Source organism: Phalaenopsis equestris, unplaced genomic scaffold (genome assembly GCF_001263595.1).
Source record: "Phalaenopsis equestris unplaced genomic scaffold, ASM126359v1 Scaffold000107, whole genome shotgun sequence".
NCBI classification, from domain to species: Eukaryota; Viridiplantae; Streptophyta; class Magnoliopsida; order Asparagales; family Orchidaceae; genus Phalaenopsis; species Phalaenopsis equestris.
In genome coordinates, this window is record NW_018164549.1 from 1,554,419 (window position 1) to 1,577,835 (window position 23,417).

Sequence of the window (23,417 nt, forward strand, 5' to 3'; positions counted from 1 at the left end):
AAACAAATGAAAATTGATAAAAGAAGTAATTACAGTTTTGTGCAGCGTGAGGTTTCAAAGAACTCAGCATAGCAACCAACGAATATGTAACCAATAATCTGTCACAACAAGAAGACAGTAGACCTTATCAAAAAAGGGTTTTTAGAACAAGCTTGTGTCTGTCACATATGCATATCGCGAAAAAAGGTCTTCCAGAAGAACCTCAAAAAATGCTGCACCGAAAAAAAGAGAGAAACTTGGTTGTCTTTATTAGGACCTCACATGTGACATCAATTAACAGTGAGTAACAGACCATCTTGAAGAAGCTATAAGGTCAAATGTCTAATCATCGATCTCTCAAACCCACTAAAATAAAAACAAACGAAACACAAATGGAAAAAAAAACATACAAATAGCGTAAAAAGTACACACAATCAATATCAAATGCTGTGACGAAGAATGTCTAAGATGATACTCAAATGCTTCGGCATGTACATGCTCATGATCCTCGTCCGCCTGACGGAAGTCAATGTCGTTGCGGGAATGATATCGCCAAATGAAACTGTGGACCGTCATCATGACAATCACAATCTGCAACTGTTTGGGAAACATGTAAAATGACATATCGCGCAGTATAACATATTTCTTCTTTCAAATACCCAAATTCCTCTCATTGACATCGCGTAAAGAGGAATGTCTTTTATTGAACATTTCATTTCTGCCTCGTGTTACATTGCTTGCTTGCTCAAAATCAGGTATGTGGTATCTCGTATCAAGATAGGGATTGAGATATCATCGCTGAAATGGATATCCAACATCAACCTATGCACTGCATAAATTAGTTGTGAGGTAAAGTGAGGTAAAGTTGAATTACGAGAGTAGTTGAGTCTCAAGCGTACCTGTAGGAGGATGTGGAAAATTGTACTCATTTTTACGCATTGCAACTTTGAAAACTCTACTGTCATGCGCACTGCACTCCCAATCGACCATGAAAAAAGTGAAGCACATGTTAAAGTCGCAAACAATCATGACATTCTCCATTGGGGACCTGCAACGACTGATGAATGCGATCTTCTCATTATTTGGAACACGTGCAACAATGTGCATTATATCGATTACTCCATTATAATTCTGGAAAGATAATGATGGGTTACATGATAATGCTATTTTTTTGTAAGTTGAATGTAGTAAATTTAGGACATTACCTTAAAGAACGACTGAAACCTCTATGGGGGTCATTTTGAACGTTGGATCTATTGCTTTATGACTTGTGCAAAAAAACTCACAGATGTCTTCAACCTCACTAAGAAGTATCTGCATATTGTCTCAGAGGAGTGCTGAAAATGCTCCAATGTTCCTCGCATTGATTCATTTTGGACAAGATATAGATGGTTATCACCAACACCTCTCAAGAAGTCGTTCTTCAAGAGCCATGAAGTCCATGATTTCTGTGCAGTACGTCGAACAGATCATTGAATATCGCTTGAGTCATGTAGATCATATTGCTGAATCTTGTTGGGTGACCCGCAAACAACTCCTAAACCCATTTGTGCTCAACATATGAGGATGTCATGCAGGGGGAGTGATCTATGTAGTAGTTTTAGTACTCGTATATCATGCATATGGCAGCTGAAACTCTCCTTTTGCGCCATTCTCTGATTGCTTTCATGTATATTAGTATCGTATTTGCTGACACAGAAACATCAATAAATTAGCTACAATTACATTTGGTACAAACATCACAATAAACATATTAGCATAATTATGTAAGCATCGTTGAATAAGACAAGAACCACGCGATTTAAATTTTCATAGCAAAATAAAAAAAAAATTACAGAAACATAAATATCCCAAGCGAATATAAATAAAAAAGAAGCCTCTCAAATGTTCTTGCGATCATTAAAATGTCGTAGGTTCGCCACCCTACGATTTTCGGGAATCTTGACGAAAAAATCTCTACGGATCAGATCTTCAAGTAACTCAACTGCAAACAAGTACAACAACAAATCCTCAAAAATTTCCCTAGTTGCATTGAAAATTTGCACGACCTGGTCGATAAAATTTACTTGAGATGTGTGGGGTTTAGCGCTGCAAGAGGCCACCAATTGTGATATCTAGCTTCTAAGGAAAGCAACCCCACCTTTCTTTTTATTCTCAACCCGCAGACACTTGGAATGACAGGTGGACTCAACTTCATGGAGGTCCGAGCTGGGGTCTTCGGCTGAATCAAGTGATTGGTCGGCCCAAGTTCTTGGGGTGTCACCAATCCCTGTCTCACTGGGGGCATGTGCATAGTTGCCATTAACAACGACACCCCCAAACATTTGATCCAACTTCTGCAACTCAAGATCTAATCCATAAATTTTAAATTTCTTTGCAGTGAGCACTGCCAACAAATTCATAACATCTAGTTCAATTTAAAAACAAAATGAAATTGACCAAATTAGGGTATACAAATTCATAATATCCCAGATCGATCTCTGTGAGATAAATGTCACAAAATATTATTTTGGTTTCTTTGTCCACATTGCGGGTGTACCAGCCTCTTTGGTCTTAGTCATTGTATTAGTATGATAAAAACAAGCAAAGCTACATAAATAAAAAATGCAACAATATATGCACATGCTAAAAATCAACCGGCCCAATCACAACTCACAACAGTCACCCCAAGCCACAGCCACCACTCCAAGCCACAACCTAAAACCATTACCCCAAGCCACAGCCACAATCTCAAACCACAAGCCACAACCCAAAATCTTCACCCTAAGCCACAACCACCACCCCAAGCCACAACCCAAAACCATCTCTGCAGGTCACAACCATCACCCCAAGCCACAACCACCACCCCAAGCTACAACCACCACTTTTTGGCTCAAGCCACAACCGCAAAACCCTCACCCCAAGCCACAACCACAAAACCCTCTTTCCAAGCCACAACCACCACCCCAAGCCATAATCCAAAACCATCACCCCAAGCCACAGTCATCACCTTAGCCACAAACACCACTTTTTGGCCCAAGCCATAGCAAGCCACAACCACCACTTTTTGACCCAAACCACAACCACAAAACCCTCACCCCAAGCCACAACCCAAAACCACCACCCCAAGCCACAACCCAAAACCATCACCCCAAGCCACAACCACCTCTTATTGACCCAAGCCGCAACCATAAAACCCTCTCCCCAATCCACAAACACCACCCCAAGCCACAACCAAAAACCATCACCCCAACCCACAGCCACCCCAAGCCACTAGATCCATAGATAATACTAATGATGCAATATTTGCTCGCCCAAACATTTTATTTTTGTTTTATCTCAGTAACAATATTACAAAGCATCAGACCCTTTCCCAATATTTAAAAAATTTAAAAATATATTAGTGCAAAAATATCAAATAAATGGATCTCACCTACAAGCATAAATTTGTTTTATCTCAATAACAATATTGCAAAGCTCAAGAAGTTTTCCCAACATTAAATAATTCAACAATATATTAGTGCAAAATTTTTGAGTAATTGGCTCTCACCAATAAGCATGAACTTTTGGGTTGATATTAGATTTGATTAACAATATACCTAGCCCGCCCAAGCCACAACCATAAAACCCTCACCCCAAGCCACAACCACCACTCTTGAGCACTTGAAAAATCCAGAGCCAACACACACACACCACCCCAACAACAGTAACCCAACACACAAGCCACAACCTACTCTTCTTTTTAAATTCACAACAAATAGAAACACCAACACCACCATTTCCAACCCCTCCTGCCACATCGACATGACCATCCACAACACCAACCACATCATCACCACATCCACAACTTTCATTATCATCAACACTTCACAAATTCTCCAAGAAAAATCAAGATCTCGCGCCAAACTATCAAAAAAAATCCAACAGAAACATCAAGATCAGAAGTCCTCAGCAGAGCCATCAAACGGCTGAGGGCAGAAACGGGAACCAAAACATTCCCAAAAATAGGTACAAATCTACCAAGAAAAATATAGGGAAAGGGGATACCAGAGGAAGAAGACGGAAGGACCAAGAGGTTAGGGCAGATGAAGCGAGATCTCGACGGGGAAGGTTAGGGCAGACGAAGAACGCAAAGAACATAACCGAATCGCGAAGGGCAATGGAGTAATCTTTAAGAGACGAAGCCCGTGTTTTATTAAAATTGCCCCATGCCACGGGCAAAACACGCTTCCAAATGACCCAAAGCCGCAATGTGAACCGCATCGCAGGCGAAACGTGCTCCCAAACGGGGCCTTAATTCCTCAAAGTTGCTTCTTAGTTGGCTAGCTCCCCGCCATTCTTCCCTGTGGAATCCAACTAGAAGAACCTTGGTCTCATTCTTTTCTTCACATCCTCCTTTCAAGATCATTGATTGGGTTGACCCACAAGAGTGTCCTGAGCTAGCCTTTCACAATGTTGTCTGATCGGTCTGAGTCATGTTTGAAAGAGGATCATGGGTGGGGACATGGACGAGAGAAATATTAGTTAACGGTAGGAGATGAAAATGATTGATAGCGAGGCTACACTCACTGGATAGACTCAAATCGCTGCAGCAACCATGCATAATGAGTTCATAAAGTGACCTTCATAGGTGATGGGCTGTTGATAATTGAAAGGTGGTTGAAAATCTCTCTTTTTGATAGGGAATGGCCTCCAACTTTGCGAAATGGTGCCGCGCACCACAGTTGTTTTATGAGGATTACAATTTTCATGTAGTTTGGTCTGCTCTGGACCACCGATCACGTGGTCTGGTTCCGCAGCATATTGTAAGACTAATTTTTATCGGTTCCATGCTCTTGCGTTCCTTTGTTATGGAGATTCTACCCATTTGCAGTTTGGGGCCGCAAGTGTGCTGGTTTAATTTGTACAAGGCAATGCCTTTGGAGTTGGCGGTTGGTTCTGCACCAAGATCTCTACTTTACTGTATAGATCGTAATAGATTCTCTGATATGGATCATGGGGTTTCCCAACATGGATCAAGGAGGCTCCATTTGCTTTATTACTCGAGCGGAATACACTTAAATTTGTCTGGGAACCAACCCTATCTGGCTGGACTCAGAGATCACAAGAAATGTGCACTTTTCTTTTTCTTTACATGCTCAATAGAGTAGATCGATCAGATCCCTCAGATCTGGCCCAGAGGCCAACTATGATCAGGAAGATGCTTATTAAGATCAGACAAGGAGTTGAATTGGGATTTGGTGTGGCTCATTGATGGAAAAAGTTGAGGTGGCTGTTTTGTCTTGTATATTTTTAGTTTGATATTTTGAATGTTATATTATAAATAGCAAAGTTCATGTGTGAAATCTGTAAATCATAATATTTTAGTTGCTATGTATGTATGCATATATGGCACTCAATTGGGGGAGAAAATATCACGTCCACTTAACCGGGCAGATCGGGCATGCAGATGACCGCCAGCGTGAATGATGCAATCCACATCATCGTTCAAACTTTGTCATCGAGACTTAATATTTCCTCTAATAGAAGAGATCATTCAGATTCGTAGAATTTAGCAAAGATGCAGTGTGATAAATAAGAAGTTGACTAAGGTCAGACGGAGCACACGGTGGAATCAGACCATTGACGGAAAAGGTTAATGGAGTCATTATTTTTTATTTTATTTTGTTACTTTTGAGTGAAATATTACAATAAGTCTTAATATTATCATCCTTTCTTCGATGTCAGCAAACCTTCTATCATCATCATCATCATCAGCTTCTCTCTCTACGAGTAATATTTATTCCAAGTGTTTTCAACACTCTCCAGTTAGTTTCGGTTTTTGGGAGTACCGTTGATGTGTTCGGCATTAGAAAGCATTCAACATCTTAGAATCTGATCACTTGATCTGTCATGGGATAATAGCTTGAAATTTTAAGTATCTGTGATTGGAAATAAAGTTAAGTGTCGAGTTCCAGCCATTCACACGGCCTTGAAAAAATATATGGATCTTATTATAAATTTTTTGATATACAATGGGTCTGCTGTTAGTATGATGGTAAATAGCAATGGCGTCAAGTGAGTTGGGCTTGGCTAAAATTTTGAATATATATATATATATTACTGAAATCATTTAAAAAATGGATCAATTTTAGTTTAGTTAAAGTTAATTGTAGTTAGCTTAAAAAATTATTAGTAGGATTTACATACATCACGAAAACAAATAAATTTTGTTTTTACTTGTATAATTCTAATCTATAATTATATAAAATATTATTAATGTTAATCTATTGAGGTATTTGCATTTCTATGTTTTAATAGTTTTTAGATACTAAAGTGTCATATAGTTATATAAATTAGTATTTTGATGTTAAATCTGTTGATTTGAACTTGCAGTACTCAAACAGGCTGAGTAGCTTTGGGGCATGTTACTTGCAAAGCAAATTGCTTACAGAATAAGTAGTGTAGGGCTATGAATTTATAGGTTGATTAATCGTTCGAAAATCAATTTGAATTTTAGCTCGAATTGGAATAAGCATGCCGAGTTATGAGTTAAAATTTGGGATCGAATTTTTTTTAGCTTATTGAGACATGATTTGCTTGAAGTAGCTCGAGATTGTCTCATAGTATTTTTTTTATAATAATTGTATATATAATGTTAAGTAAAATTGATTATAATGAGTCACGAGCCAATTTCGAGTGGAATGAATCCAAATAACTCAATTTGAGCCAATTAGTCTCAAATTTGAGTTGTAATTTCAAGCTGTAACGAATCCCAAAAACTCATTTTGAGCCATTTAGTTTTGATTTTGAGTCGGAACGAGCCAATTCCGAGTTGAAACGGATCCAATTAACTCAATTTGAACTAGCTCATTTCGATTTTGATTCAGATTGAGCTTGATTCAATTTCGAGTTGACTTGGCTCAAAATCAAATATAACAAGACATGATTTGATTTCGAGCTGCATTAAATCTATTCGAGCTGATTTCAAGCCGAACCCAACTCGGCTTGAAATCGGATCGTTAACAACCCTATTAGGAGTACAGAACAAATTTAAAAGAATCAAACCTGAGGGGTGCCACACCAATTCTCAAGTCCATTACCAAAAGTATAATAAAATCTATAGGCGAGAGTTTTTTGCGCCCGCTGCGTATAATCTATGAAATTAACATTCTTAATACTTCAAATCAAATATCCTTTGTGAAGCTTTACGAAATAAAAAGTTCATGATAGGTGTGATTGAGTGTATAGCACGTACATGAGTTGAAAATAAAATAAAAAATGCTTCACATAAATATCACCGATGGCTGTTCAGGGTGTAATTTAAACAATAAAGAAGTCAGAAAAAAAGAAACTTTGTATGGGTGTGTAGGGGTGTAAACGAACCGAACACGAACGAACAAAGCTTGTGTTCGTGTTCGGTTCGTTTAAAATTTAGTTTGTTTGAAATAAGCTCGTGTTCGTTTCTTAACGAACGAGCCGAACACGAACCGAAAACGAGCTGTTCGCGAACGACGAGCCAGTTTGACATCCCTAATATTAATATATAAAAATAATATTATATATTAATTATATAACTTATATTATATAAATATACAATATCTATATTAGTATATTACTACTATAGTATATTAATATATTATTATTATTATTTTATTATATATTATAATTTATAAAATTTAATGTTTTAAAATATAATAAATTTTTTATATATAATTATTTTATATTATTTTATATTTCAAACAATAACGATTCGAACACGAACGAACGCATCACTGTTCGAGTTTGGTTCGTTTATCTAACCGAACGAAAAAAATTTGTTCGCGTTTGTCTCGTTTATTTATCGAACGAATCGAACACGAACTCATTGACGAACCGAACACGAACTGTTCGCGAACAACGAGCTTTTTTGACAGCCCTATGGGTGTGCCTGTATCGCCTACTATGATTCTTTGGTTAGCAGAGTTTGTAAGACTACTGGTATCACGGATTCGATCCCGCCTATGTGCGTACTAGAATTCTTAGACACATGAGGTTGTTCTGGAACTCGTCTAAAAGCCTTTGATCAATTTTTTAATTAATCTTTTAATTATATATGCATGGAAGATAACCATTATCGTTTAGAGCAAGGTGGTATTCGGTCTGTGCAACATATATTCGGAACACAGCTCAGTTGAGCCTTAAAAAAATCATGTTCCGGACAAATGTTGTCTGGACCTTTAGAGCAACCGTCATCATGCTTATCGAACCACGAACTGGCTTTAGAAAAAGTAAGAAAGCTCAGGTACAAGTAGCAGATGTTAAAAATAAAGTAAAAGTAGATGCACGTCACGATTCGATTGGTATCAGAGAAGTCCTCCACCACTCTCCTACTAAATATTATAGGCATTCATTTGGTTTCGTGAGCATTATTTTATATGTCGGCAACTCACTTGCACTGATCCAAATCTGCTTGATTAGAGCTTGATTTGGTAAAAACATTATTGTGCGTTGAAAATAGATGTTTTGCGCACTAAAGGATTGAGCTAGGAATCGATGCAATTGATTGGGAATTACATTAAGTCTTTTTTTAGTTTTGCAAAAAAATTCCAAACAATGTTTAATTTCAGTTTCAGTATGAAATTACGTTTTACATTACTCAACGTTATTACAGCACACATTCAAAACAAACCAAATATGTTAAGTCCCAACTTCTTACTCCTTTCTATCTGTTTTAAGTTCATTGGCTCTTCTAGTTGAATAAGGAACTTAAGTATTGGATGATATTTATTGATAAATAACCTAAAGTTAGGGATATGATGGTAAATTTTTAATTGTTTTTATGGCTCTATATTTTAGAAAACTAAAATAAAATCACTGAAAATAAAAAAAAAGGATAACTTAGGTTGGTGGATCTAAATCTAACATACTAAATAAGAAAAAAATAAGGCTCGTGGAAGGTTTTTTTGATTTTGTAAGTCCGTTTTTTTGATGTCACCGAAATATAGCTTATATTAACTTCAATTAAAAAATTTGGAATATTTGGATTCGTGCTATGATGATCATAGCAAAATAATGGTTGTCTAGGATGATTATATTTCTACTTTCTATGTAATTAATCTACATCAAGATTCATGTTAATTCTTCAATAGATCTCAATAAAGTGCATAAAAACAATCACTACTAGCCTCATGATTTCTATGTAAACTCAATCATCCAATTTAAATTATCATTAGAACCAGTATCAAAGTCATCAATATAGATTTGTTCACTTAATCAAAAACAACGGACATAGGGTTTAAGACTTCTAATGATTTGTTTATCATGATCATACCCATAATGAGATAATATTGATCTCAATGATACCTTTATGTTTGTCATTCCATTTTTTAATTCTTATTATCATGGTGAAATTACCTTTTACATCACTCTCTTTTGTTACCCAATACATTCAAAGAGAAGCAAATAAGTTCTTCACTTATTAATAACTCTACGTTCTACTCCTTATGATAAATGAGCAAAGTTTGTAATGGCCCATTTCTAAACTCATCTAGTTGTGTTTATGTCTCTATATTTTAGGCAAGTCAAAGATTAAAAATGGTAAACTGTATCAATGGATCACAACAAAAAAAGATTAAAAAGGAATAACAAGGCTTCCCGAAGGTTTAGTTTGTTTCAACAAATATATTTGGATGTGAAATTGGTTTGAATTTTGGAGGTGTGTTTTTAATATGATGTTAATGTAAACTTTTATTAATTTCAATTACAAATCTTAAATGTTTGAATTTGTGTTATGATCGGTGATCTTAGCAAAATAAGTGTTGAATGGGTTGGATGTCGTCCTAGTTATTAATATTTAAATAGCTATGAAAATAACTTATTATGATTTTGACATAAACTCAATCATCTATTTCAGATTAATAGTAGCACTACAGGAGAAAACACGTTAAAACCGATGAAAGAACCTACGACTTCTTACACCTCGGAAAGATTATTTTAATTACAGTTTGGCGACAGTTTTTTACCTTAGTAATTTTCGATGACATAACGACAATATAAAATGTCGCTTATCAATAATATTTTGTTTTTCGACTATTTCTAACTATAACCGACGGAATAACCCATCAATTATAAACAAATATTAATTGACGGCTATAGTGCGTCGGTTATCTTCGAACCCGCCATCTGGCGAGGTTTTAACTGACACATTTTATTATTAAGCGACGAATCAGTAATAATTTTAATAATCGACATAAAAAGTTGTTGATAGACCGTCAGAACAAATCTTATATCTAACCCAATTTCACCTCCCTCTCGGTATTTCCCTAATTTCTCTCACGGTTCTTCTCCATCCAAAGCCCTTGCCTCTCCCCAAAATCCTCTACCCAAAGCCCTCGTCTTCTCCCCGAAACCAGCGTCTTTGTCCCCAGCTCTGAATCCCTCATGGTACAGTCAGAATAAAAGATAGCTGGGAACGCAGCGGTGGGATTGCAACTTACAGTAACCAAAAACTCCCATTTTTCTCCTCCTTTCGCTTCTCTACTACTCGAAATGATCGAGGAAGGTAACTTATTATCTTCATTTTTTGATTTTATTTTCATTTGCTTTGAGAATGCATTTAGAGTTTAGGGTTTAGCAATTATGAGGTTTGTCAAATAATATTTTATTTCAATTGGATTACATCTAAGACTGTGAGTTTAGGTCGAACATCATTAATCACTCAAAGATTGATTCCAATTTTGGCTCAGATTGAGATCAGATCAAAATAAACGAGCTGAGATATAAGCCAAAATTTAGTATCGAAATTATTTCGAGTCGATTTTAAGCTGACCCCAGATTGGCTCAAAATCGGATCGTTAACAACATATAACTGTGAATTTAGTTAATTTAGCTCGAAGTTCATTAATCGCTCAAAAAAGTGATTTGAATTTTGAATCAGATCGAGATCAGATCAAATAACGAGCCGATCTACGAGTCAAAATTCGGATCGAATATTTTTTGAGCCGAATTTGAGCAACCTCAACTCGGCTCAAAACCGGATTGTTACATCAGGGATAGACTTTAATCACATATATTTTTGTCTTAGTTATGGATGCTCTTACTAGACATTTATAGGATGATTGACCAAAGAAAAAATATGTTGAGATTTTCATACCTATTTTATACTGTTTTTTATGATATTGCAGACTCTGAAAGGGTTGTTGTAGCTACAGTGACAACCAATATTAAGAAAATATATGGATAAATGTTCGTCGACAATCGGTCTTCGACAACTCTAACAACCTCAGCAGGCTGTTAATGTTTTGCTTCAAAGCTATCTAAAACTTTCACTCCTTTTAAAATGTGTTGATTATTGTCAGGTTTCATCACCTTTTGTTATCAATCAGCTGATTGCATTTCATAATGTGTTTATTATTCTCATGTTTAACAGTATTACGATCCACGAGCATGACTCTTTCGAGTACGACCTGTGGAGGGACACTGCTAGAGGGGAGAAGAAGGGTCGAGTATACGTGCTCGGGTCACAGAGGTTTGCTTACGACACTCCCCCTTCCACCAGTGCATCTGCAACTTTTATCTCTATCACACATGATGAGGAGATCTCCATGTGTGTTGTGACATTCTCTGCCGAGATAAAGGTCCTCTTTTCTCAGATGAGGTCGGAGCTGGAGGCCAACATGGAGACCAATCTAAAAACTGAGTTGGATTTCTTCCAGCAGCAAATAAGTGAGCGCGACAAGGCAGCGACAACATTGGAAAAAGAGGAAGGAGCGGAGGACGACGAGGATGAGGTTAACGAGATAGAAGAGGATGATTAGGAGGGTTTTTTTTTTCATTTTTTCTTATGTTTATGTACATTTAGACATATAGTTTTTCTGTGAACAGTAATGAAAATATTTTAGAGTAGATGAATTTTATTTATTTCATTATTTGATTGGATAAATTACTGTTCGACAACTATGTTATTTCGTTAAATGCTTGGAATTGTATATTAAATGTTGTGATAGTAGGTGTAGTAATATAAATATAAAAGAAAGAATTTATTTATTTTTCCTTATCCTACAGATTTCTGATGGTTTTCATCGGTTATGCAATGTTTTAAAACTTATTCCTAGGTGAAACCAATGACTAACTAATGTACATTTTTGCCGACGTCTAATCGACACAAAACCGTTGTTCAAGGCACGTCACACAAAAACGATGGTCGCGAAGCTTTTCTGACATTTAACCCGTCAGTTATAAGAAAATGATGCATAAAACGACATTTAACCGACAGTTTTCTCTGCTTCAAAACACTGACTGGTGCGACACTTTTCTGATGTATATGTCGTCGCTTGTACAGATGAGAAAACTATCAGTTATCTAAACTGATGATTACCGCGACTCGATATTTTTCAAAAAAAATCTACGACGTTAAATTGTCAGATAATCATCGGTAAATTTATACAATAAGAATATTACCTAGTTTATTGAATTACCGATAAACGTTTTACATACGAGGCTAAAACCGTCGGTATATCGTCAGTAACATTAAAAGCGGTGGTTTTCTTTATCATAACTGACGGATCATGGCTATCGAAAAAAACTTAAATTTTTGTAGTGTAGAACTTATCTCAAATTCATCAATATAGATTTGTTCACTCAATCCATATCTCCAAAAATAATAAACTTATGCTTTAAATCCTCTATTAATTCATTTTTCACGCCGTACCAAGATGGCTCAATATGGATTAATTCAAAGACACTGTGATTTGTGCCTCTACGCTACAATATATATATATATATATATATATAATTTCTTCAAGAGAGTATTTTTGTTTAATATAACATTCAAAGGTGATATTATTCATTTACCCTAAGCTTTGTAAAGGTACCGTAATTTTTATCATGAGTGCTTATAAATATCAGTCTAATCAGGGGGACTTCTTCACTATATATATGTTTCTCACTTTTAGGCTCAATTAATTCATCAAGTTGGAAAGCTTTTAAATTTATTTGGTCCATTGTTTAGTTGGATGAAATGTTGATCGAATTTGAGCTATGAAAACAACTTTTTTATAATTACAAAAAACAAGGCTATTTCTATTAGCCCTCTCAAATTCCATATCTATATAAGTCTTATGCATTGAATTTCTTCTAAAGGTTGTTCGAGTGTTGTTAGAAATTTACATTGATTTTAAATTTTATAAAAAAAGCTTTCATATGTAATGATGCTTATATTTTCATACCTAAATACAAAAAACTATAATTATTATTCTACAAATGAACTTAATCTCTACGATGAGAAACATAAGGAAAGGGATTTACTTCCAAGGACAAGAAGGATATGAAGTGAAGGCACAAGCAAATAAGGCAAGAGAAAATAAGGGTGAAATTCAAAAAAAAAAAATTCTATTTTATTCATAATGAGAGTAAAATTTGATTATTGTATATAGTAGATTATTTGTGATGATTTAAATTCTAGTGCAAGGAGGCTACAAAGAGAAAAAGACAAAATTAAGTGAACAAGAGGAGACACAAAAGAAAGGGGGAAATGAAAACATCAACAGAGCTTCTAAAAGTGGAAGAGTCCAAAATTTTGATTTTTTTCTAATGTTTTAAGAATTCTAACAGCATCTTGTCTTATCATTCCATTGAATTTTTTCTTTACAAAGAGTGAGTTGTATTTTGTGTGTTGTGGGGATCCTCCTGCCGCCATTTGTAATTTTTATTTTGGATGAATAAAAAATTCCCTCCAGGGTTCCATACAAAAAAAAACCTTAGTAAGTGTATCATTCCTCTTGTCAATGTCAATCCATCTTTTAATCCCAAAAATCTTATATTTTACAAAGTTTAATCTTATTTGATTTTGTATTATAAACGGTCGCCATAGATTTTTCTTCATGAGTAATTTTAATCTAGCTAGCAACCTTAAAGTTCACTCAGAATTAATAATAAAGACAACTTTAATTTCTAGAACATATTGTAAACGTAGCAGATTGAAGAGGAAATTCATACATAATAAAATTTAGTTCGAATTAATAATTTATAATCTATCATCAGAAAATCTACTAAATTTAAAATGAGATTGGGGAGTTTAATGTTATTCTTAGTGATTTATGTATTTATAAATCTTTGGAGTATATCATGATAAATTTAAGCAATCAACATCATTCACCAAAAAAAAATAATTTTTTTTTTGTCATTTTCTTAATAATTTTATTATATATGTTAGCACAATTATGAAATAAAATTTTTGACATACATAATGTTTCATGTTAGAAATTCTTTTTTTAATCCATGCATGTTAATATAACTAGCAATTAAATGACATAACAACCCTCCATATTAGTATTCTTTTATAAAATTGCATAAACATCTTGTAGTTTATATAGATATCATACTTTTATTAATCAGTATGCATACATTGTCATGAAAAACATTTTGCCTTATAATGGCGGCCATACTGCTGCCTGCCCTCTTGATTCTCTAGAAATCACAATTCTTTATCCTCCCCCGTCTCTTATCTCTTGGAAAGCATGTCCTTGTTCTTACATGAAATATATTCTCAACCATTAGTAACATGAAGGCATCTTAATGGTGGAGATAAAAGACAAGTTGCGCCATTTGAACTTCCATCACATCTTTCAACTTAAGAAGCAATCCACATAAAAATAGAGAAAAATAAAATACAAACAAACCAACAAAAAAGAAACAAACACTCACATCAACTTTCAACAAAGTAAGAGACGCATGCAAGCTTAATACCTCATCACTGCATTGTGCTAGTAACTAGTACAAAGGTCTAAAACCCTAATTGAAATAACATTTTAGTTGATTGAGCTCACTTTATTCACTGCTGAATACTCAGACATTCTCGGAGGTTGATGATGGCAGCAGAGGCTGGTTCAAAGAAGCAGCTTTGTAAGCAGCAGGCGCAGATGGTCTTATGACATCATGTTCTTCTGCGGCCGATAGCAAATGGTTTGCTTCTTTTGCAACAATGGATTTTTCCTCACTTTTCCCCCAAAGAACAAGGTAAAGGCCGATGATGATGAAGACAGCACCAATAATACTGCAAAAAAATTAATAAAACAGGATAAACTATCATGTGTAGTATGTTTGATGTTTCATACAAAATAATAAGTTATTTTGTATTAATTTCGATTACCCTCCCAAATAGAATTCTTCTCCTAGAGCAATGGAAGCCATTATAGCTACAACAAAGGTCTGAACTGGTTGATAGACTGCAACAAAGACAGGGCCACCCCTATCAATGCACCAGATTTGAATTGCAAATGCAATTCCAGATGCAACACAACCCTGATGGAAGCAGAAGGAACAATTATTTAATTAATAGTTTTTGATCATTTGTATGTCGGACCAACTAAAAACAAATTAAATTGCATGAAAATGTGTTTTAATCTACAAAAATATGCTATATATGTTAAACATTTTAACTGTTTTTTTCTTTTACCAACAAATTTAGTTACTTCAAAAGGTGTTGGAGTTGGAAAGCACAATAACATTTTATAACCATGCAAACAATATCACAATGGGATAAAGTGCTCCATCAGATCTACTTCTAATTTGAATTTATTTAATTAGATGGTTAAAAAATCACTTTCAAAGTTTCTACAGTAAAATTATAGCAAATTAATAAAGAAGGGTCACATTTCTTATCTTACTATTAAAACAACTATTTTTTTTGAGAATTCTATCTTAAAAACCAACTGAAATAACTACAACTCAAGCAATATAACTTTAGAATGGCTATTAGTGCTCATTCAAAGCAAATAAATAAATAATCATATAAATCTCAAAAAAGGGATACAAATCATACAAATATCTCGTGTCGAACGTATAATAACCTAAAAAATTTTTTTTAAGGTCTGAATTACAAAAGCAAAATAACAATGATCAAATTGTCAAACACTCCAAAACTCCAACTTTTAAAGAAACTAACCCAACAGAGACCGACCAAAACCGGTTGCAGGGTTGCACTATCCATAGATATATCTTATCCTTCCTTTCCCATTTATAATTAAAGGAGTTATTCTCCCTTAATGATGAGCCTCAAGATTCCTTTCTCAAAGCTTCACGGATCTGATCAATAACTACGAAAGAAAGTTTTCTAAAATATAATCGCAGAGTGAGTGGAAAGCATTTGATCTCACTCTATGATGTCGACCACTCAGACTTGGTGATAAAATTCCCATCAATATTTTACGGCAGTTTAATATACAAAAGCTACAAGCTGAGCTAACTTTTGTAACTCGCTGCGGAGCTTCTCAAACAAGTGAAGTGGGGAAAAAGAACTTTCCTAAAGCTACAGCAACTTTATAGGAAGCAGTTTCTTCTTCAAGCTCAAAGTGTCATGCTTTCCGGGTTCATGAGTTCATGTTAACTATAAGGCAGATTTTGTATAATTTCCACAAAAAAAAAAATAAATAAATAAATAAATAAATAACACTCGTATGTAATAAATCGGATATGACTACAGTATTTGATATAGGCATGGTGGATGTTGTGTGATTATCTTGTAGGAATAGCTTAGCTTGGTTAAGATTACTAACAAGAGCACTATAGCCTATATGTTGTATCAATTTTAACATAGAAAGATTCATATACATCCCTCTTAATTTCTATGCAATTAGAGTTTAGAATTTAAGATTTAGGGATTAGGAGTTAGTAGGCGTAGAGATTGCATGCCGGACAACGGTCCGGACAACAAGACCACATCTAAGCTGTTGTGCAAACGTATTGTCATCCCATCCGTACCTAATATTTTTTCATCTATATATATATATAGATGGGGATGTGCAGTCAGGCTCTCACCATCAGACTTCGATAAGGACGTACCTTAACTTTGCACAAATTGTGAAAACCTAATCTCAACGGAAATTTAAAGTTTTTTGATCAGACCTCAAAAGCATTTTTTTGACTGCTATAAAAATTGAGGATTTTTTAGGGATTATTTTCTTTTCTACAGGTTTTTTATTTTTATTTTTTAAAATTAATCAGCTTTTCCATTTAGTGTTTTTTATGATAAATTAATTTACACTTAATATTTTAAATATATTTTTAACTTCTCAAGCTACAAAAAAAAAAAATATACAATGAAAAATCATTAAAAATGATTTCAAATGGCTCTTAATTGATTTAAAGTCAAGTTTTGACCAGAACTAATGAATCTTAATTAATTAAATCGATCGGCGTTTGTAGAAATTGAGAAGGAATTGGTTAAGATATTCTGATCAGAATAGTTTTGCTAAAATCTAACACTTCCCCTTCGTCAAATCTTTGCCATCCTGTCCTGCTGCAATATACTTATTTGCAGAAGCGAACATGAACAAATTTAGTAATACCCCCAACTCATGCATAATCCCATGGACACCTACTCCCACCGGTCCTTTCCAATAAAAAAAATATTTTATCCGCTCGCCATGATCAGGAAGACCAACCACAAGATCACCGGGCGCCTCATCACCCACCGATAATCTGTATGACGGTGTGATGTCCGGAGTGTCTTGTGGAAGTTGTTCGGCAAACTCCGGACAAAACATTGATAATTAAAGACATTCCAAACCCCACACGCATACATCAAATACCAAATAATTGGAAACAGCCTAGAAATGGAGAGGGACATATCGATAAGAGAAACTTACAGCGTAGAGAATGGTAAAAACCTCAGTCCCAGAATGAAACACCCAAGCCCGAGCACTGCGCTCGACGAAAGCTGCTATAACTATAAACTGAATGACGCCAAAAAAACAAGTGTAGGAGGTAACCGACAACCTCGCCGGATATTTCTTAAGAACCGGAGCCTGAAGCACAAGCCACCCGGACCATGAAAGGCAGTGTCCCATTAAATAAACACATCCCAGTGTCCAGTTTTTGTCGGCCTTCGTCTCTCCCATTAAATTAGTTGCCGCCGATGAAAATGACATCGCTGAAGTTGCAGCAGCCGACAGCCCCGGCGGTGGGTGTGTCGACGGTGAGAAGATGGTCGGACCTTTGTACAGTGTTATCACCGTTGCGCCGGCTACGCAGGCTAGCGTGCCGATCACCTTCGCCATGCCGTCTCGCCGGTCCAATCTTAACTTCTCTATCCTGTCATGGTGAACGAGATAGAGAAGTTGTTCAATGTGTATATATAAGATTGTCGAATTTAACAATATATATCAAATTGCCGCTCTAGCATGATATCATTTTCCTTAAATAGTGAAATATATCGTATGGATATGATATTGGCTTCATAAATTTTCCAACGAGTTCTATTGATTTTGATATTTATTCTAAAACTTCATTCAGTGCAATCATTTTCTTCTTACAAAATAGTAAAAAATTTATTATTAAAATAGAAATATTTGATCATTTCATGATTATGCCTTAAAGTTGTTATTTGTTCTTACACCAATATATATATATATATATAGAGAGAGAGAGAATGAGAGAGAGAGAGAGAGAGAGAGATATATATATATATATATATCACAAAATATATTAATGGAACGAAGCACTAAATAAGAACAAACCTGAGGGCTACGGCCATGAGAAACGTGATGGCCGGAACCGAGTTCTGGATAGCGGAAGCAAACGTCGGAGAGGTGTTGTCCAGTCCCAAAAGATAAAATCCCTGGTTCGCTGTGATTCTTTTTTTTTTTTTTTTGCAAAACGAATTAAAAAAAAATTACAAACCAATAAATTTATTATGTATTTGCCAAGTCCCAATTACTTTTTTTTTAATTACTTACCCACAGAGCGAAAGGAGGAAGAATTGAACGAGGAAGGAGAGACTGATAGGAGGCCTATCCTTCCTGCAGACAATAAATCAAAAGATTATAATTAAGCTAGTTCTATAAACAAGAAAATAACATATATGTACTCTATTAAAATCAAATAATCAGACTATGTGTTTTATGTTCTCATATATAATTTACTTCTCAAGGAAGTAGGCGAAGGGCACGAGTAGTAACAGAGCGATGATGTTGCGGTAGACAGCGAAGACCAATTTACTAATGCCCATATTAAGCGCCGCACGGGACACGACATGGAATCCGGCGTAGCCGAACTGCAGCGCAAGCATGGCCGCGTGCAGTTGCACCTTCTCCGACACGCCGCAGATCCTCCTCGCAGCCGCCGTCTCCGCCATTATTTTGTTCCTACAGGTGGTGATTGAGAATAAGGAAGAAGAATGAGGAAGAGAAGAGATGGGATGACGTTGGGGCGAATTGTAATGGGACTGGGGGCCTCTAAATATGGTGAGGAGGGGGGAGGGGGGAGGAGGGAGAGTTGGTGAGAGTGACACTCGTAGTGATGGATCACTTTAGTGTGGAGTAGTCCCCACGAGCCTTCTCTTGTTTCTATAAATGATGTTATGTCACACGGCTACTGTGTTGCTGGTTGTCCCCCGCATTCTCGCTTTGGTGATCTCTCTCTTGTATTATAGGTATGGACGACGGGTGTAAAGGAGCTAGTCAGGCTGTCTCTGATTGAACTTTAAGATTAAAATTGCTGTAATTTAATTTAATGAGTTTAATTGACACTATCAAAATATTATTTGATGAAATCTAAAGTTTTTTAAAATTTGTTTCAAGAAATTTGAGGTACTTGTTTTAAGAAGTTTATGATCGCAATGAGCATTTTGGTAAAACGAAGTTTAATGAAAGTTGGAAGTTTCAATTTGAGTTCAAATGAAGCAAAATCAAATATTTTTAAATATAATTGAAAATTTTAGTTATCGTTACTAGTAATTATCCGTTTCATTTAACTGTTATTATCTAATAACCATCAACCAATTCATTGTCATCATGCAATCGCTATATGAGGGTATATGAACTTCATTGCCTTCTCTAATTATGAGAGAGAGCACAATTCTAAAGGATTGCTTATATAGTGAATTATTTTGATTAGAGCAAGTCCTACAATTTTTCTTAAAATATTTCATACCTAAAAATTTAAGTATATTTTTATAATTATTTGTTTTATATGTGTGGAGGATATTCATGCGAACTTAAAATTTAATATTTTTTTCATTTATGTAACTATATTGGCATGCAATAACTCCTAAAATGTAATATATTAGCATGCAATAACTCTTAATAGTGTTGTGTGCCAGTAAATTCCTGAATGTAGAGTGATATATTAACATTTTAGTATTGCACAAAAATTGAACAAATGCATAGATAAGAGAAGAGCTGATAGAGATGATAACATGAGCTATTAAGCATAAATCTCACAAGGGTAAAACTACTAGGCTTAGCCTAGTTGAAATAGTTCCACTATGCTAATGTAGGTTACAAGATTTTACTAGCGCTTGACTAGCTGAAAGCAAATCCAACATGCAATAACTTTTAATAATGTAATATATTAGCATGCCAAAACTTTTTTAATAGTGTTGTGTGCCAGTAAATCCATGGTTGTAGAGTGATATATTAACATTTTAGTATTGCATAAAAATTCAACACATGCATAGATAAAAGAAGAGCTGATAGAGAGGATAACATGAGTTATTAAGTGGAAACCTCAAAAGGGTAGAACTATCAGGCCTAGCCTAGTTGAAATAGATCCACTATGCTAATGTAGGTTACAAGACTTGACCAACCCTGGACTAGTTGGAAACAATATTACAAAAGTGAGGGTTATCAATATGACGTCCATTAAAGGAGTTGGATGCTTTGTTGGCCATTTAGTGATTGTCACATATTCTACAAAGCTTAGAGGAATTTCCCACAAAAAGTACCAACTATTGCAAGCTAGTAAATATGTGATGATAGAGTGATATATTAACATCATAGAGTTGTACAAAAATTAGACACACATACAGATAAAAGAAGAGCTGATAAAGCAAATAACATGATTTCTTATGTGGAAAACCCAAAATGTTAAAACCTATAGGACCTAGCCCAGTTGCAATGGTTGCACTGTGACGATGTATGCTATCAGACCTTACTGACACTTGACTAGCCAATTTCAACATTACATAAGTGGGGTTATTGATATGAATTCTGCCAGGGGAGTTATGGAAAATGTTAGAGAAGTGGTGGAGACCTAGCTTCTATGAAGGAGGACTGACAATAGAGGTTTAGTGCCATAAAATTTAATTTCATTGTCATTAGTAGCAGTGGTAGTCTGATGGTGGTGATGGTGTAGTCAAACATCAGAGGTCCATTGGAGGTGATGGTAATGGTTCAACGATAATCGTAGTGGAGGCCAGACAGTGGTGGTGACAACCTTACAGTTGTTGTCTGGTGACTCGATGGTGGTGGTCAAACAACAGTGGCATGATAGTGGTAACTGCTAGATAGTGATAGTGCAATGTTGGCAATAGTGGTCCTGGTCGAACAATATTGGTTTGTTGGTGGAGGCGGCTTGACGGTGATGGTCAGGCAGTGGTGGTCTGACAGCAACGACGACTAAACGACAGTGGTGGGGTAACGATGGCTCGACGGTGGCGGTGGTTTGACAGCGGTGGTCTGGAAGCGATGGTCCGATGATGGAGATGATTTGACGACAATAGTCCGTTGGCTTGATGGCACTAGCGGTCAAGCAACGATGGTGTGATGGTGATCGAACAACAATAGTGGTGAACATACGACGGTGGCCTCAAGCTAAGGTATATCTCAGAAATTAATCCTCAAGAACTTGGAGACCCTTTATCTTTTTCCTTTTGGTCTCGCGCCAACAAACGAAAAACGTAAAGATCTATTTATAAGTTTTGGGAGTTACAAATTTCGTAAATATTGCATGAATTTGGTCCAAGTCCCTCCCTTTATCTGATATAATGAGTATTTGAATGCATTAAATGATGTTAGAATTAATTGATCTTAGACTTTTTGGATTTGACTTGTCGAGACACTTGATTTGACTATAAACTTGTCGTATTTGAAGATCATTTGGTCTCTCAAAATATGTTCTAAAGCTTCACTTTATGCTTCAAGTGCATGATATGTTTTCATTTGGGTTCAAATTGGATCATTTTTTATGTCATTTGGTTTGTCTCACCGAGAAAATTAATGTGATGATAAATTGGAGTTTTGTAGGTATTTCCAAATTTGAATTTTGAAGCTTCCAGTCTAAATGTGCATCGAGATTCATGCAGATCAATATGATTTTTAACAGATGTATCAACTATAGTATAATATTTAAGAAAAACAATTCAAGAGCTAACGTGTTTGAAACATGAACTTGTTAGCGTATCAGGCTATGCTTGGAGTCGCGCACTTCAACAAACAATTATATTAGTAACATTTCTCATATAAAATGAATTATTATGAAATGTTAAAACATTATGTATTTGAATGTATTATATATTTATGATTTTGTAAGTATATATCAGGTTGGCATTAATATTATACGACTAAGATATACTTTTCTCTATGCAAATAATATTTTTTGTATTTATAAAACGATCAAATCTATTTTATTTTCTTGCCACATATTTAATATGAGGAACATGATGTATAATATTGTGACAATATCATTTTTTATATGATGTTAAATTTCGAGCTATTTTATAAAACTAAATCACTTAAGATGAGCAATGTGGGGGGCAGATCCATATGAGCTAAAGATTATCGATGTGATTATTTTTAAAAATACATCTAGAATAAATTTCATAGATTTAATTTCAAAATAATATATGTAATTAATAATTTTAAACACGCATCATAAATCATATTAATTTAAAACTATATGTAGATCAACTTTGTATCAGTTTTGATGCGTTCCAGAAAATTCGTGGCGCTAGAGTAATGGATTATTGTCTTAGCTTTGCACGAGTATTCAACACACACTCAGATGAAAGAGAATCAACCTGTGGTGACATCAGAAGTTTTACGTGCAAAACCCGTAAAAGGAAAAAACCACGGGGTCTGGCTCAGTTATAAGAATTTCACTATAAGTTGATGATTACAGAGGATCCTTGTCCCACAGACGGAAAAAGGGTAACAAGATTTTTCAAGATACAATATCGACTGACAACGTCTGGTTAGCGATGGTCGATGACATTTGATGACGGTCGACGGAGGTCAGCGACGATCGGCGGTGGTTGACAGCAACCGGCGGTAATCGACAGAGGTCAGCGGTGGTCGTTGACCGTCAATGATGGTCGGTGGTGATCGATGACGGTCGACGGTGATCGATGGAGGTCAGCAGTGATCGATGGTGATCGACGGCGACTGGTCATGGTCGACGGTGGTTGCTGACGGTCGGTGGCGGTCGAAGTGGTAGACGGTGGTCGACGTCGATCGAAGATGGCAGAAATGATGTTGGACTTGAACTTCTTCTCAAAGCCTCAAGTTCTCTCTCAAGTCTCCTCCCTTCATGTGAGGGGTGAGACTCTATTTATAGTGTTTTGAGTGCTATTAATACAAGAATATGAACCATTTTGATCGGACGGTCCGGAGAGCTTCCCTTGATCAGATGACGTTTGATGGACATTTGAGTGTCTTAACAATGTCAGAATCGAGCAATATTGGCTCGTTGGGTTCATCTTGGCAAGATGCACGATTCGGCCC

The 23,417-nt window shown here is 35.6% G+C and overlaps 1 protein-coding gene across 1 annotated transcript; it reads right to left on the reverse strand.

Annotated features, from left to right (window-relative positions):
- Positions 1-14,521: 14,521 nt before the first annotated feature.
- LOC110020879 (protein WALLS ARE THIN 1) lies at positions 14,522-19,155 on the reverse strand. Its single transcript, XM_020719152.1, has 6 exons — positions 18,840-19,155; positions 18,654-18,716; positions 18,435-18,551; positions 17,565-18,009; positions 15,068-15,219; positions 14,522-14,971 (listed from the first exon to the last, which is right to left on the reverse strand). The coding sequence occupies exons 1-6, from the start codon at positions 19,049-19,051 to the stop codon at positions 14,764-14,766; spliced, it is 1,197 nt and encodes a 398-aa protein (XP_020574811.1). The 5' UTR covers positions 19,052-19,155; the 3' UTR covers positions 14,522-14,763.
- Positions 19,156-23,417: the final 4,262 nt, after the last annotated feature.